General features: G+C 48.3%; 1 protein-coding gene across 1 annotated transcript in view; it reads right to left on the bottom strand.

The window, feature by feature from the left end:
• Nucleotides 1-3,782: 3,782 nt before the first annotated feature.
• CDK15 (cyclin dependent kinase 15) overlaps nt 3,783-17,906 on the bottom strand; it is a 111,202-nt gene continuing 97,078 nt past the window's right edge. The window contains exons 12-13 of the mRNA XM_075529298.1: nt 14,680-14,819; nt 3,783-4,331 (exon numbers count right to left, since the gene is read on the bottom strand). Of these exons, the coding sequence (XP_075385413.1) occupies nt 4,222-4,331; nt 14,680-14,819 (250 nt within the window). The 3' untranslated portion in view covers nt 3,783-4,221. The remainder of the gene's footprint in view (nt 4,332-14,679; nt 14,820-17,906) is intronic.

The following is a 17,906-nucleotide window of genomic DNA, read 5'->3' on the forward strand; positions in this document are numbered from 1 at the left end:
AGCCGCTGCACTAGATCACTCAGACAGCACGTGGTGGCCAAGTTCACAGTCACTGGAATCCATCAGACCAGGACCTTCGCTCTGGCTTCTTGCCATGGAGGAATGACCGTCTCTGAGCTTCAGCTCTTCTGTGGCAAACGGAAATGTTAATAACAGTTCTTCCTTCAGCCAGTCATGAATAGGCTAAAGTTCTTCCTTCAGCGAGTTACATGAATAGGCTGTCTACTTTCTCTGATTTTATTCATGTGCTTGATAAAATTACTTGAGCAGGATGGACCCAAGGCGGAACCTTGTCTACACCACTATCACTTCTCGCTGGGTGGCAGGGTCACTGTCCTCTCAGCACACTGTCTTCGTTTCACCCACCCCCAGCCCCTTCCCATTTCATCCTGTCACCAGGCCTACCTGGGCAGGTCTTGTCAATTACTTTGGGAGAAGCAAGGGAGTGCATAAGATAGATTTCATAGGACTCTTCTGTTTGAGTTTTTCTTTTTTCCAGCTCAGACTTCAGGTGCATGGTTACTTTTAAAATTCTCTCTTAATAAGTTCCTCCTTGTTCTAATAAAGATATATATATATATATATATATATATATATATATATATATATATATATATATATATAGAGAGAGAGAGAGAGAGAGAGAGAGAGAGAGAGAGAGAGAGAGAGAGAGAGAGAGCCAGCCAGCCAGCCGGGTCTCTGGTTTCTGGGCTACTCCATTTCCTGAGTAGATGATCTTTAGGCAGACAGTAATACCAGAAGTAATTTGAGTGTCCTTGGTTTCTTTTACCTTTTTTTGAAGGAGTCATTGTAGAAAAGGGTACTCACGATAGCCCAGTCCAGGCTCTCATTTCACCTGCGGGTGATGTGCACATGTGCGTGTGTGCCTGGTGGGCAGCAGGGTTTGGATTACACCTTTGGAGCTCTTGGCTCCCGTCTGCCTATCCGTATCTCCACCATCAAATCAGGGCTTCGCTTCTGCCTTGCCTTGTGATCTTCATCACAGACAATTAGGACTCAGTAAAAGGAGACGGCCTGAAATCCCATTCTAACCAGCAGTTCAATCTAAACTCCTAAAACGCAGCTGGGGTGGGCGCGGGCATGAGGTGTTCAGATACTCCTGGTAGTGGGGGGAGAAGCACCCCTAGAAAATACAACAAATCCTCTTAAGTTCTTTTGTTGACAACTTTATCCAAGAAACATCTTCCCTGGAGACTTTTCTAAACTTTAGACGAATCCTCTCCTTGCCAGAGAAGCCCTTTGTTGGGAGAAATTGCAAGGGAACAGAGGAGTGAAGGGCTTCGGTAAGCACCAGCCCTGTCTCCAAACTCTTTCAATTGTCAGTTTCCCATCTGTCCTGTTGGGAAATTAGCTTTCTGGCCCAGGCATCTCTCAAATGAGAAAATAGGTGAAATGATTCAGAAGCCCTGGTTTCAGGTTTTCTTAATCTGTGTCTAATTTGGAGGCCCAATCACAGATCCAAAACGTTTCATTCTAAATATGAATGACGATAGTAATAACATTCCACTGCTTTTTCAAGCAGGATGAACTGTGGCATTGAAACATAATGGTTAAAATATTCCAGGTTCCAGGTGATGGCATCACACCCCTGGTCCCGTGTGCAGTTAGCGTTCAGGGTTCTCCGTAAGCTGAAGCCGACGGGGTCTGAAACAGTGGCCAAGTAGCCCTAGATGTGAATAAAGAATGACAAGACAAAGCACAACACATCACATAGAGAACGTGATGAAATAGAACCGAAGCAGCTTCTTGCCCTTGGTGATGACAACTAAGAAAATGTTAAAAATAATAAATATCTCTGTGTGTGTGAGCTCTGGTTGTAACTTGCCTCAACTCACTGTTGAAACTATATCAAGCCTTGGAAGATCTATAAACAGCCTACTGTCGCACCCCTGGGAGTTGGGTTGAAAGAGAGCTTTCTCTTGGCTTGAGTTTGAGTGCTCTGTTGGGACTTTCTCTTCCTGTCAATAGTTACAGTCAAAGAAACACACAGGGACAATCCCACCCTGCGCTATAGCGTTGCTATGAGTCAGAATTGACTAAATGACAGTGAGTGTGAATGCTACCCTGGAAACAGCAGCATAGTTGTGTGTCGCCCCGCCCCCGCGCCCCCATCCCTGAAGTTAACATTTAAAAATGATTGTCTCAATTTTCAAGCACTGCTGCTATGTACCAAGTCCTAATACCCCAATTTACATTTTTACTCTTCTGGAAGTGAATATGTTAACATAAATTCAATTTAGTGGAAAAGATTTGGAGACCCCAAGTGTCCATGTGATTACCGCTCTCACTCTCTCTCAACTCCAGCGCTCCCAGATTTGGCTAATCCCAAAGCATTTATTAAACACTTTAATTGCTCTAGCTTTTCCCTATTGTGGTTCATGTCCTATGGGTTGCATCAATTATGTTACGACTGAGGGCCTGGGGATAGCGTGAGATCCCGCCAATGGAGGCGAAACCTGCCTCCTCCTTTCTTCACTTGCTGGCACAGGCCCCAAGCCTGACACACCACAGTTAATTGATTTTCTATGAGGGCCAATTGATGTCTACAGGTAACAAAATAAGTCTTTGCGCAAGGCGATTGTAGATCAGAGAGGCGGGATCTTCTCCCTGTCTCTGCTTAGTAAAACAATCTAACAACATGGAAATAACAATAATAGCAATGCTTATTGAGCACCCCTAGCTAAGACCACGCTGTCTGTGACTTTGACATCTGCTACCTTCTAGAGGGCAAATCCTTCAATTCCTAGGGGGGAAAAGTGTCTTATTCTTCTAAGTAGTGGGCTTCCAATGACCTGCTAACACAGCTAAAACTCTTCCTTAGAAAATCTATTTTGCTTGGGCAATACTATATTTTTGTGTTGCCAATTGTAATAATTACAGTGGTGTATTATCAAAGATGAAGTTTTCCATTCCCACTGAGCAGCTGGTGGTTTCAAACTGCTGACCTTGCAGATCACGGCCTAACATTTAACCACTACACCAACCAGGGCTCCTGGCGGGACTAGCTACAGTGTTTGTGATATGGCCAGGGAGAGCCTAAAGACCTAGTCAGCTGGTTCAGCAGATGAACTCCATCTTGATCACTCTGTGTAGATGAGTAACCCTCCACCCAGCAAAGAAGACCCTGAATGGGAAACACTCTTGTAATAACTCCAAAAATCAAACAAATTACCAGCTAATTAACTCTGACTCATAGAGACTTTAGAGAACAGTCGAATCTATAAATCTTAACTGGAGCAGAAAGCCTCATCTTTCTCCCTCAGAGCAGCTGGTGGGTTTGAACGATGATCTTTCAGTTTGCAGCCCAACATGCAATCCATTATGTCACCAAGGATTTTTTGGGTGTCCATGTTGTGAAGATTTTTGGGGCTTTCCCAATTGGCTGCCGATATCTACCAAAAGAACTCTTTTTAGAGAACAATAGCTTTCCGAAGTCCTTCATAGCTCCTCTTCCTCCTGAAAATTACCTCAGAAGGCTGGGCTGCCCTGGGATGACTGGGGGCTCCTAAGAGCAGGTGCATTTCAGACAGCTGTGAAGGCTCCTGTCCCTCACACCTGGTTAGACCCTTTTGATCCCCAGCACTGACCCCAAATGAGAGGACTTCCTGTGACCCACAGGGCACAGGTTGTGGCCTGAGAAGCCTACAACAGAGACTGGGTTCTCCTTGTCCTTTAAAACCACCTCTGGAGTGGGCCAAAGACTCTTTGAAGCAGGTCTTCTCTGGGACACTAAGGTGACCAAATATCTAATTTGCCCGAGACTGTCTTAGTTTTACCACGGAAAGTTTCATATCCCAAGAAATCCCTCAGCCTTGAGCAAACCGGGTTGTCGGTCCCACGACTGATGTGTGTCATCTCTGCTGATGGAGAGAGCGACCTAGATGAGCGACCAGAAGCCCGTTTCAGTTCTTTATTCCGCAGTGCCCTGGAATCTCTCTCTCAGAGCCTTTCCTCTCCTCGGGGAGCAGGGTAGACAGGTGACGTACAGGAGTACCCTCCTTTCACAGTTCAAGAAACCGAAGCGAGGCCACCTGCCCCTGGAGTTGGGGCTGAAGAGCCAGGCCTGCAACAGAGGCGCTCTGGGTCTGGGAACCATGTCCTCTCTACCCGGCAGCGGTCACTTTTCAGTTCCATGCACAAGGAGCTGCTCTGTTGGGCTGCCACTTGCCTGGAAGGATCGTGGGCTCTCCCTCCTTCTTTTCACCAGCATTTGCTCAACCAGGTTGGGCGGTGACCTTTCTGGTAGGAGGTCAAAAGGTCACACATTTCTGGCTTTAGTGTCACTCCTGAAACCGTGAACAAAGACTCCTCTGTAGGAAGGAAAAGAGAAAACCATCAATGCATTCCGTCCCGGGCGCTTTCCCAGTGTTGTGGGGCTGTCGCAATATGGGACACTGGGACAAGCATCCAAACCAACAGCCAGACTTTTGTTTTTTTACTAATAATTGATCCTGACGCATGGAGTGGACACCTGACTTCATTGAATCCCCTAATAATGGTCAAGCGCCCCTGTTCAACTTCATCCAATACAAATTTACTGAATGAACGCTTGGCCAACCCAGTATGCTAGGTGCTGAAGATGGTCAACGTGGGAATAGAATTGTGGGACATGCACACAAAGAATTATGACAATCCCTATCCCATCCCCAAATCTAAGGAGCACAGGTGCCATTTGAGTTTTAGAGGATGACTGACTCCACTCACAGTAGGTGGGGCTTCTGAGAAGGACATTCAGGGCTGAGGGATCAGCACTGGGCAAAGGCACAGAGGAAGGGAAGTGTGTGAGCCGACCACATGACATCTCGCATGATCAGAGCAAGAGAGATTAGACAACGTTGATCAAGACGTTGGTCAAATAGGCTGGAACTCGATGGTGGAAGGAGCCAATATTATGCCAAGGAGTCTAGACTGTAGTCACCACAGCATTAGGCAATCATCATGCCGGGAAAAAAGATATTTTGAAAGTTTCAAACCCTTTCAGCTACATTAGGCAATCCATTTTCACAGACTTGAAAGGGCAGCTTCCAGAAATAATTTCAACAAATTAAATATGTCTGCTATCTTGATCCTCAATGTTTTAATTTAGCTCATTCAAATATTGCAGGTTTCCATTTTTAATAAAAGACCCTGTTGGATAAGTCCCATGGTTCCTGGGAACTTCCTACACTAGGGCGACGGACAAGGTTCTCCCAAAAATAGCATCGTAAAGGACTTGTCTGCGGAGTGGGGATCGTGGAACTTTCTGGCTGATTGCTGCTAATTTAAAGACATACAGTATGTTTCAGTTCCCAGCCACCATGGGATACACACTGGGCGATGAGGCTGTGTACTCCAGTCAAGGTGTGTACAGCCTGGGCAGCCCTCTCCTGCACAGCTCCCTGCGAGTCAGGACCATCTCCAGGGCAGCAGTGCCTTTGGTTTTGCTTACAGTTAAGCTGTGGCAACAAGTTGCCCGAGGAAAAGATCAAAAGGCAGGAGCCCGGGTGTCACCCACACACATGGACAAAACCTTCCACTCGGGCACTGCTTTTCCAAGATCTCAACCGGAACAAACCTGGGTTTGGCCCACATGTTAAACATTGCGCAATGTCACAAAACGCTGCTCGCTTTGAAGCACCGTCTAAAACGCCTTCCTGCGCACAGTGAAAGAACAAATAAACCCGCCCTCTCCACCTAGCCTCCTGCCTTCCTTGCTGTGGGCCACTCTGTCATTCCGACTGCTTCCGTTTGAGGCGACTTATTTGCTAGACTGGAAAGGGGAGATGCATCATGTTGCCTGGCTAAAATAAACAGGAAGTCCTCTTGGCTTGGAAGGAATGGTGTGAAGGACTGGGGGGTGGGGGTGGAGGTGGGGAGCGGGGAGCAGGGGGGGGGAGAGAGAGAGAAGGAGAGCACACAGGAGCAACACCAAAGTGTTGGGAGAGCAACTAGTTAAATGGATTCCAATCTGGACATGGACTGCCAAACTCTCCTTCCCAACCCAGAGGGAGGGGGGGGAGGGGAGAGAGAGAGAGAGAGAGAGAGAGAGAGAGAGAGAGAGAGAGAGAGAGAGAGAGAGAGAGAGAGAGAGAGAGAGAGAGAGAGAGAGAGAGAGAGAGAACATGAACAGCAGTGGAGCAATCTCACAAATGCAAACCCTTCTACTCCGGTGACTCCTCATTAGCTTACCGAATCTGACAGCATAATTATCGTGGCTGCTTCGCGCTTAGAATAAATAAATACGAAAGTGGGTGTTTAATTTTTTTTTTTTAAAGGAAGGGAAGTTCCTTCATCCAGACAGTAGGGCAAGTTTCTTTAGAACTTTTTGGTAGGCATTGCAGGCATTTCGACACTTTCAGGACGAGGTACTGAGAAGGCTGGTTGTCGTTAGTTCGGTCTGATTGAGGTGCTAAGCTCCTGGCGGTTGGCGGTCACCGCCTTCAAACCTGGCTGGAACGTTCCTTCCTTTCGAAACCCGGCCCTGGCGGCTCATTTACTCTTCCTGGCGGACCAGGCTCGGAGTACAGACAGTGACTTAATGGGATTGAGGAACTAAAGAAGCTTTCGCAGGAAACGAGATAATCAAATCTTAGCCTGGAAGGGCTAAGAAAAAGCCCGAATTCCAGAAGACCGTCTGGCAGTCAATCTCGCCGTCCCAAAAGTCCGGGATCGCCTGGACACCTTCGATCCACCGGGCAGACCCGCTTCCTGCCTCGAATTATTCGGAGTGCAAGCTGCTTGGTGATTGCGCGATGGTTTCAGCGCGTGTGTTCCTATGAAACCTCCCGCTTCGAAGGCCCCGGAGCCCGCTGCACTTCCAACTGAAGTCGCGAACGAACAAGGAGCGCACTTACCTCTGACTGGGGCACAGCACATCGCACTGCCGATTAAAGCGGGCGATCTTTCCTTTTAAAATTAATTAGTGCCTATTTATCTTTTCCTCTCACTCCCACCCCTCGCTCTCCCAGGACTGCATTCCTGCGAACCCTTTCCAGAGTGCTAAGAGCTTTATAAAATAAACAGTCTGTCAATCGGAAGGAATGGAAGCCGGTTGGTCTCACTGTTAACCCATTGTGCAGATGAAGAAACAGAGGCTCACAAAGGCACACGAGGCATGTGAGGTTGGACACAGAAGAAAATTCATATTCCTTAGTTTCCGGCCCAGAGCTCTGAGCCTCTGTACCATTTCTCTCTCTCTCTCTTAAACTGTAAAGATATGTTTAACACCAACACTAGGCCCTGGTGGTCTAGTGGTTATGCCCTGGGCTGCTGACCACAAAGTCAGCAGTTCGAAACCACCAGCTGCTTCCAGGGAGAAAAACGAGGCTTTCGAGTTATAGTCTCAGAAACCCACAGAGGCAGTTCTGCCCTGCCCTATGGGGTTGCTATGAGCTGGAATCCTCTAAATGGCAGCGTGTGTTTGAGTCAGGCAGCTTTAAAAGGGGGGAAGGATCATCCATAACCCCCTGCACTAGAAGAGTATTTTTAGTTTTGTAAAGCTACTTTTCCATTTTGTTCATATGCGTAACAATACCACAGCCACATGATTCGATACAATTTGGAATCCCAGTGTATCTTAGTGCGGCATAGCATGGGCATTTCCCTATTACCAGATAGCAGCTACTACATTTATTACAGTCTTGCAAACCCACGGGGGCAGTTCCATCCTGTCCTACAGGGTCCCTGTGAGTCAGAATTGACTCTGATGGCAGTGAGCATCATCTATATTTGTTACCTGGGAGTGAGGGGCTCACCCACATAATGAGACTATGGTCAAGCTCATCTCTAAGGTTCCTGCCCACTATTTGGGCTTCAGGCTCATTCTTGAATGTTTTTTCTATGCTTGGAGATTCTTTTGGCCCATGAAGCTATTGCATTTAAACCAAGGTAAGGAACCGGCAGGGTTGAAGGACTTGCTTCACCCAGACTTTTCCTGGCAACACAACGGTACAACCTGCTAACCAGCCCTGAGCCTCTTCTAATGTTTGAGCATGAGCCGAACTCGACGCTGACATCAGGTGGAAGGACAAGGCATTTTGGAGGAGACGTCTAACTTGCTTCTCATTGACTAGTAATGGAGGACTTAAGAGGTGGAGTGTGTGGGCTGAGATTACAAACTCCGGGAATCAGCACAGGTGTAGGGGAAGTGAATTACTTAATGTGGCTTTTCTAGCCAAAGTCTCTAACTCCCAGCATGTGACCTTTTTCCTACATGGATCTGGTAAGAAGGGTGGGGAAGACATGGATAGGCTTCCTGTGTAAGTAATGGTGAACAGGATTCCCTGGAATGCCATCCAGCTATGCAAAAAAATAAGCTCTCTGTGCAGTGAGTCTCCTGGATCCAGAAGACAGCTGTGACAGCAGAGGAGGAGCAGCAGAACCTGGAGGCACAGCATGGAAGAGAGTGGTGACTTTCCAACCCACAACCCACAGAACAAGGAAGGCTGAATGCTTTTGCTCAGGAGGTTGACTGTTGGAGTGGGATGCCTCTGGGCACTTAATCTGGGAAGCTGGGCTTGCTGACTCATAGAGTGGAGCTGAGTGCCTTTGGATGGAGACTTCCTGGGGTGGGGTACTTAAATCAGGGAGCTGGGTTTGCTAACCCACAGAGTTTGAGCTGAATGCTTTTGGGTTGAGACTTCCAGCAGGGAGGGGCATGTGCCGTTGGGCACTTATGAGAAGACATGGAAGAACTTTGTAACATCCTGATACACTACCATGAGCATTTCTCATTGTCATGACAAACTTAATAAACCCTTTAATCATGGATTTTGTTCGTGGGTCCTGTGTAGCCTGGCAATATTAGAAACTAGAAAGGTAAAGTTTAAAAAACAAAAAACTCACTCCATTAAGTAAATTTTGACTCAGGGCAACCCTATAGGACAGAGTAGTACTGCTCCTGTGGGTTTCCAAGACTGCAATTCTTTATGGGAATAGAACGTCTCATCTGTCACCCTTGGACCGACTGGTAGCTTTGAACTGCTAACCTCAGAGAACATTAAAACAACACAGTAGGGTCAAGAGACACGAATCAGTATCTCCCTTCCTATCAGCCCTCAACTCCTGAAAACCAGCCTTGTGGAACTGCCAACTTCTCATAAATTGAACCAGTTGTGGTGCAATTGTTTCTGATGCCTGACGACACCCCCCCACCCCACCCCCAAGTTGCAGAACAGAGTGCTATGGGATTCTCAAGGCTGGGTGGTCTCCAATAGCCGGTTGCTAATTGAGAGCTTAACTATGAGCTCCACCCAGGAGTAAACTTGAAATGCACTGGATAAAAATAGGAACAAAGAAGAGAGATTTGAAAACCCCAGGAAGCTTCGTTCATATGTGTTCGAATTGTTGCAAGAAGACATGATAAAAAAGAATCATGGCATGTAAGTCCGCACTAAAAAGATCCCAAAATGAAGTTGGTATGAAGATGATGACATTCCTCTGCTTGGAATGTCCTTCCTCCCAAACCATTCCAATCTCCGCATCACTCAAAACCCACTCTCAAAGGCCTCCTGCACCGCACCGTCTGAGTGCCCAGAGGCCTTCACATGTGTGGTTACTTGATGGGCAGTTCTTAATCTGCTTGCCTCTTTTCCTTAGGGACTGTACGCTCTTTGAGGACAGGGCCCGTGACATTCATTTTTGTGTCCCTCACAATAGACACTCAGTAAAATGAATGAAGGGAGAGATAATTCTCCCACTACGGTAGAATGCCGAGATTTTGCTGGGTGGGAAGTCGCAAGGATTGGAAGAGGTCCAGAGTAGAAAAGTGAGCAGAATGGCGGACGGGTGGGAGAAACAAGCTATTTCTGACAGCAGAAAGGTGACAGGAATCAGCCCAGGGGCTCGAGCTTTGGGAAGTGATACTGTAGGATTCTTCAAATATATGTAAAGAGATCACCTTAGAAGGCCGGAAGGGCTCTCACTGGATCAAAACCAACACCCCCACCCCCCAAATCACTCCGGTATTAATGGGGCAATATGAGCAAAGGCTATCGCAGAATGCAGACACTAGGATCGTGTAACTAATGGTGGAGGACTTGCCTTCTATTAAGTGCAGAGGACAACATGGCTCGTGGCACAAACATACTTGTGGAATAACGGCAAGCTCTTGAATTTTAGAGGGTTTTTTTTCCTCCTCCTAAGAAGCTGAAATCTGTTTTGAAGGAGAAGGGGATTTAGACTAGGAAGGAATGGGAGAGACTCAAGCTGGGGGATTTGGAAAGCAAAATGGGACCAACTCACAGAGACAGCCTTTGATGTCTTGATGATCAAGGACCATGGCTTAAGGACCAGACTCTTAAATCACTGAGGCATTCGCTTGCCTTAGATAAAAAACAAACAAGCAACAACAACAACAAAAAAAAAACACAACAACTTGTGGATCAGTGTCTTTGGTCCAAAATGGCAAGTGTCCAATCACAAGTCAGTCTTAACTTTCCAAGGGTAACGTTTGGAAAGCTTCCAGCAAGAACAGAGCAGAGCCAGTTTCTAGACGGGGCAGCTTAATGATTTTTTTTGTCCCCCAACCCTGAATCATTAGTGTTCCCCTCCCAGAGCCCAAGTTCACACAGAGGACAGAGGGAATTAAACGAAGGAGCTGAACCTGCAGCTAAGATTAGAGACTTGCCAAGGGCCTAATTTTAGGCCTTAACTGCCCCCAGCTGACATCCTGGGCTGCGTGTCCCGCCAGGAGGACTACCAGTGTGGCTGTAAGCCTGGGTCTGAGTGGGAAGTGTCTCCCCGGCCATCTGGGAAAGCAATTAGCTTGCTGTTGGGTGTGTTTTGAGAGGGACTACCAATAATTTCTCCTTCGACAAATGTTTCTTCAGGTGTTCCAGAGTCAATAAGGGAACATGTCAGGCTTGGCAGACGTCCCCACCTGCTTGCCATTCTAATGTCCACGCTTCTCCACGTCACTGTGGGCTCCAAAAGGAAATGGATCCCAGCATTCCTGGTTTTCCCTAGTCAGTAGCCCCCTGAGCAATTTCCTCTGCTGCTGAGTTTGCTGCCACAACTCCGAGAAAGTGTTCTCCAGAGCTCGCCTGCTTCCTGAAGGCAGACTGGAAGGAGGGCCAGCCGCTTCATTTTGTGGGGATGTCTATGCCACTGGGGATTCCACTGCCTTTCCGCTCGGCACCTATTTCCCATCCACAGGTCTCGTGATTTAATTGTCTTCTTCAGAGGACAGACAATACTAGCTGGCATCTTCCAGATCAAAGGGAAGACAGGGTCTATTTTAAAGTGACAACTCCGTTATCCCGCAACTAGAATAATAAAATGATATAGAAATAAGCCTGTAAATGATTCCGTACTGAAATGCCACTGGAAAGCAAACACTGGTGCATAGTGATGGCCGGGAAGCTCTCCTGATAAACTACTCACAGGAGCATGGCTGATTTCTCCACGACCCTAAGCCTGTGGCTCTGTGTCCCTGCAAGCGGGGGCCTGGTGCTCCCTGCCTGTGTAGGAGACCCTTGATACGGGCCAGCGGCCATGCAAGAAAGCAGACTAGGACTGCCACCTTTAGTAGGGCCGCTAGGTGGAAGGGCCCCGCCTTCCCTCTATTTTAATTCTCAGGTTCCCAGGTAGCTTTGCTTTCTGTCCACTTGTCCGAAGTCCCAACTGTCAGTCTGTCTCTGTACCTACTCCCTGCATCGCCACCGCCCTGCGAGCACACCCAGTCCCCCCACCCCGCCTGTCTCTTGGCGCCGGCCCTTTCATCTTCTCCCTCGGGGATTCGAGATGTCGCTGCAGGAAGTGCTTGTCGGCTGTGGCGGCGGCAGCAGAGCCCCGTGGCTTTGACAAACCTCATTTAATTGGGAGGAAGCCAGGAGAATTTGAAAGAACTGAAACATCCACGAAACTCCTTTTATCAGGCATAATTTAAACTCTGCATGGCAAACCCCTATATGTATAAAGAAAAGTCAACTTCCCTCCTGCTGTGAGCACTCCTCGGCTGGCTTCCCCCCAGCGCAGGCAGGCGCCTGCAAGGTTCCAGCTTTTCATTTCTCTAAAAGTGTCAAAGCAGATTTGGGCTCTGCAGCTGGGTGAACAGAGTTGGAATACAGATCTCTCTCTCTCTCTCTCTCTCTCTCTCTCTCTCTCTCTCTCTCTCTCTCTCTCTCTGCCTGTCTCTGCTCTCTCTCTGTCTCTGCTCTCTCCCTCCCCCAGACATGCATGAACCAGACCCACATACACATACACACCACACACACATGCTGTCCTAGACATAACATGCACATGCACCAGAGCCCCTCTCTAGGTAGATCTGCTTCAAGTCTGCCAGGAAGAATCAAACCCTGTCTAATGACATATCTGCAGGGACAGGGAGTGCTCCTTCCTAATTACCCTTCAGGCAAAAGTTTGTGACCAGAAAAGTTGAATTCTGAAGATCTGCAGAGATTCTCAGCACCCAGAAGAATCTTACAGCATTCCTATGGGGGCAGTTTCTTTAAATGGAGAGGGTGTGTGTAAGCATGTATCTTTATGAAGTTAGATGTCCCAAGCTCAGGAGATCTAGCGGCTCAGACTGGAAAGAGGGTACAGAGACTGGAGTAGGGGCAGGGGTCTATAGAGATGAATTGGAGGGAGACCTCATGGAATGGAGAACGAATTCTACATCTCTCTGGAAGTACAAAAACACCTGCTGCCAAGCTGATGCCAGCTGGTTGTGACCCTGTAGGGCAGAGCACACAGAGTATCTGCGATCTGAAGTCCTTGCAAGAGTACACAACCTTCTCTTTCTTCCAAGGAGCGGTTGATGGGCTTGAACTGCTAAACTTGTTAGCAGCACAACACCCAACCCACGACGCCACCAAGTCCTAAGCTTTCCAAAAGCTTCTTACGGCTATTAGGGAGTTTGGACTGCTGGCCTTGTGGTTAGCAGCCCAGCGCTTAACCCACTGCACCAACAGGGCTCCCTAAGTCCATCCGGAGTGCCTTTTATTCCCCTCCTGGGCTAGCCCATTTATATATTCCACCCATGGTTCCCTCCTTCCAAACCCCCCTCCAGCGTCTCTTCCAGCCAAATCCATCTCGCTTGAATGATGCTCGCGGTGCCAGAGCGTTGCCTTGAGCGCACACATCTGCACATCTGCAGCTGATTATGCACAGATTTCAGTTGTTTGGAAATGATTTGTGCTAATATGTGCACGAGGGTGCCCTGTTTCCTCTTCCGCTCTCTTTTCCTCCCGCTCTGTAAGATCCTTGAGGCCAAGGCCAAACCTCCTTTTCCTCAACTTTTTATAGCACTTAATATGTCCTTGACACGTCAGGGCAACTTAACAAGTCCCGATGACGGACTCTTCTTGTGGGGTTAAGTAAGACATTAACCCCCAGCTGTACACTTATGGTGATATTTGAAAATCCTCGATGACTCATGTGAAAGTGAAATGTCCCATCAAGTCCCAAACAAAGAGCTCTGGCCCCTGTAAGGCATGTCCTTGGGACCAACTTGACAAACTGGACCTTTGGACCCCACTGTCGGTCTCAGCCTCTCAGATAACGGTCCCCAGTCCACCCCACCTTCATCCTCCCCCTATCACACCTTACCCCCTACTTTCTGCCCGGCCCCATCCCTATACCTTCTCTTCCTAATCCCAACTCCAGAAACCTCCTAAACATGCCCTCCTTGGGCTTCTGCTACCCTGGAGTCGATTTCAACTCACAGCCACCCTGCACAGGGTGTCTGCTACTATCAGTCTTGATGTAGCGCACAGCCGCCCTGCTGAAGACCAAACCCACCCGAAACAAACTGCCATCGAGTCTCCGTAATTCTGACTCGTTGACACCTATAGAGCAAGATAGAACTGCCCCTGTGAGTTTCCAGACTATAACCCCATATGGGGGCAGAAAGCCTCGCCTTCTGCCTGTAGGGCGGCTGGCAGTGCCCAACTACAGACCACAGTCCCACATGTAACAACTACGCCACCGGGGCCTCTAAAAACTGGATGAATGGTAGATGCTGCCAGAGAAACCCCACCTCCCTGCAAGCAGCCGGCATCGGCCAACCTCCTCGGCTGGCCCTTGGTGACCTGGTTCTGAGAAACTTGAGGCATGCCCCTGTCACATGATCCCTTGCCGGTTTCAGATTTGGAGGATGACTTCAGGCCCTCACAGCAAAGATTATTTCGGGGTAACTGTGTGTACCCAGTGGGCACTCAGCCTGGCAGGACGCAAGCCTTCCTCAGGTTCTCCGCCCTGGAGCTTCCTCCTGCAGCATCATATGACCGATCGAGCCCTGCTGAGCCGCGCTCCGGACACGGCTGTGCTACATATCATCTTACCTCATCGGAAAGGGAAGAGGGGCGTCTAGAAACTCGGTGTTCCTTCTCCTGTCGATGAAGCAATGACAGCCCAGGCACCTGTCACCCCTTCCACTTACTAAGTGCAAGTGTGTGTGCGCATGAAATGTTTGTATCACTACACGGGGGCCCTGTTACCGCTCCCCACCAGGCCTTGAGGGTTTTCCAGAATTCCACACAAAAGCCAAAGAAGCTTAGTTCCAGCTTGCTTCTCCCAGCACACTGCTGTACCTTCTATGATCTCCACAGTCCCAAGAAAATCCTTAGACATATGGGGACAATTCCCTGGTCTCTTTTTACCCCGAATATGTGCAGGCACCTGATACCCACCTACACGCACACACACACACACACACACACATCCTCCCTCCCTCACCATCGGCAAGCTGGCGGAGCTGCGATGGCAGACCACTGAAGTAATGGTGAGCCAGGGCCTGCTGGGCGGAGACCCGGGCTCGAGGATAGCCCTTCAGCATCCGAGAGGCCAAGTCTTCAGCTTCAGGCACCCCGCCCAACCTGAAAAATCGAGAGAAAAAGGTCTTTCTTCTGAAAAACAAAGAGGAGAAGATAAAAGGGGTAGGGGAATGAGGGAAAGGGTGGCTAGATTCACAAGTGGGTTTCGAGGTGAATTTTCCTGGATGACAGAAATTAATGGCAGGTGAGAAATACCCCCACCCCACACACACACAGAAACTCTTAACCTGCCTTGTAACTAAGATGAAGGGGGAAGGGGGAGTCTCGACCTTCTATTATTTAGCTCCCTCACCCTCACTGTGTCTCTGGGCACCAGGTACATAAAAGACACAGAATTATAATTACAGAAGCAGAAATACATAATTGAAGCTGCTGCTTCGAGGGACACAGCAGCCCCCACGGAGCAGCAAGCCTGACTGAGAGCACGCTTCTGGCTCTGGACTCCAAGCGCACAAGCACACACAACTGTGCCAGGGAGGAGAGGGCTGGGCGGGAATGCCCCATTTACAGTGCTTCTGAGGCCCGGCCTCCGGGGCTGCTAGCTGAGCAGCTCTCTTGGTTTCCCCGGAGCTCAAGTCTGGGAAGAAAGATCACTTTATTAATTACGTATCCAAACTGCAACAGAGCAAGTGGCCTTTATCCTTGGAGATGAGCGAATCTGTTTATTGAGTAACTACTATGTGTTAGGAGGTGGTCAGGCCTGAGGGAGGTAGGTGAAGACTGCCTTCTGAGAGCATACAGTCTCATAGGGGGATCAGGCCTTAGCCAAATGCATTTTAAAAATACCCAAAACAAAACATACAAATGCACAAGAACGGCTGGATAAAAAAATCCTGGAACCTGACTTGGGATGGGAGGAGGCGGCCAGGGAAGGCTGTCCTGAGGAAGTGACATTCCCACTGAGAGCAGGATGACTCTGTGGCGCCTGTCGGGAGCCTGGGATGGGAGGGGGAAGAGTGAGCTCAAGGGTGGTCACAAGGCCAGTAGGCTGGCCAGGAACCAAGACAGAAAGAAAGGTTTACCAAAAACCTGGGAGGCCCAGCAGGGGACTGAGCTTGCAGAATGGGTCTTCATAGCGTTGGAAAGTATTTGTGAATCTAGTGCTGATTGTTCAAGTATACCCATCTCTGTACCCACAGAGTGTTTATAAGAAGAAAAAGCCATGGGGGGAGGGGGACTGCAGATCCTGGGAGATAATCAATGCAAGACTGATGTGGAGAATTCAATTATTGTCTGACCAAGATGTCCTTCAATGGGAGAATGGGCAAACTGCGGTGCAACCATTGAGTGGAGTATCATTCTGTGGTGAAAAGAAATGAGTGGCCGAGCCACAGAAGGGTGTGGAGGAATCTTCAATGCATATTAATAAAGTGAAAGAAGCAAGTCCAAAATGCTACCTATGTCTGATTCCAACTATATGATAAACTGGAAGAGGCAAAACCACAGAGGCAGGGAGAGATCAGTGGTTGCTAGGGGCCCAAGGCAGGGGGAAAGGATGGACAGGTGGACACGTAGGGCAGTGAAACTACTCTGTAGAAGTCTTTAATGGTGGACACATGGCAGGGCCCATGTATCAAGCCCCACTGTACAGTACAGCTCAGAGTGAACCGTGATGTACACTGTAGCCTTTAGTTAACAACTTAACCATATCCATTCTTCCATTTTAACAAACACAAAGCAAGAATGCAAGATGTTAGCAATAGGAGAAACCGGGCACTGGGTGAGAGCAGGGATATAGGAATGTTGTCCTTTCTGTGCCATTTTCCTGTTACCCTAAAATGGCTCTAACAATTCAAGTCTTGGGGGGGGGCAAATGAAATTTTGCACAACCACGGAACACCGCGGCAAATCCGCCAACAGGCAAAATCGACAGGCTTGCCTCAAGTCCCCTAGACACACACATTTAAAGTGAGAAGAAGCAGACAGACACCCTTTCTCTTTCTGGCAGCTATGACAAAGGGCCTGAAAGTCCTAGCCCAGACCTATAATTTGCCTAATTTTCCATACAATTTGCATAACAGTTTTTCAGGTTCGTTCCCATGATATGAAACGGTTTCTGCAAACAGATAACTATCTACAAGCCTGGGGATAATTGCGTATAGACTCAAGATAATGGAGCTAGCTGTACATTCTCAGGACTGTCTTCTAGGCCAGTAGAGAGAGAAGGGACCTGAGGCCAAGTTGCCATGAGCTGGTGACCTGAAGAAGGGCTGGTAGGGCCTTTCCCCATCCACAGTGCTCTGGGTCTCTGCTTCATGTCTCAGCTCTTACTAGCAGCCCACCAGGTGTGGACCTTGCTGTTCAGTGCCACTGAGTCATTTCTGACTGATAAGGTCCCTGTGTATCACACCACCTGATCCTGTACAATTGTTATGTTTGAGCCCATTGATGCGTGCACTGTGTCACTCCATCTCCTTGAAAGTCTACTTCTTTAGTCCTGCCCTCTGCTTGACCTTTTCCCAAAACGGAACTCTCTGACCACATGTCCAAAACATGTAAGATGAACTCTTACCACCCTCACTTCTTCCCTTTTTATCAATTATTTTATTGGGGACTCTTATGGTCTTATAACAATTCATACATCAATTGTATCAAGTGCATTTGTACATATGCTGCCATCATCATTTTCAAAACAATTTCTTCCTACTTGGGCTCTTGGTCTCAGCTCCTCTTTTTTCCCTCCCTCTCCAACCTCGCTTCTGATGAGCATACTGCTGTACTTCTTGGGAAGGTACTAATAATCTCCAGTGTGCTATGGAACAAGGAACCCTCGGTACGCATTGGGCTGCTGGCAGCAAGGTCAGTGGTTCAAACCCATTTCTCTATGGGAGAAAGATGATGTGATCTGCTCCAATAGAGATCCACAGCCTTGGGGAAGCCTATATGTACATCAGAATCGACTAGATGGCAAGGATTTTGCGTTCTTGGTTGCTATGAGCATGTTGTGTCCTTAATCAAGACTGAGAAGTGAGCCCGGAGCGTAGATGCTGCCACTGTGGGCCTGAATGCTGGCTTCTTGACACCTGCCTGCGCACAGCAGTCTGCTGCTACCTGAGCATGCCTGCCTGCTCGCTCTCTGTTGCCTTTACTGTCCCAGCGCTGCAATTTACTCCTAGAACAATTCTGAAC

The sequence above is a fragment of the Tenrec ecaudatus genome, chromosome 13, assembly GCF_050624435.1.
Source record: "Tenrec ecaudatus isolate mTenEca1 chromosome 13, mTenEca1.hap1, whole genome shotgun sequence".
NCBI lineage: Eukaryota > Metazoa > Chordata > Mammalia > Afrosoricida > Tenrecidae > Tenrec > Tenrec ecaudatus.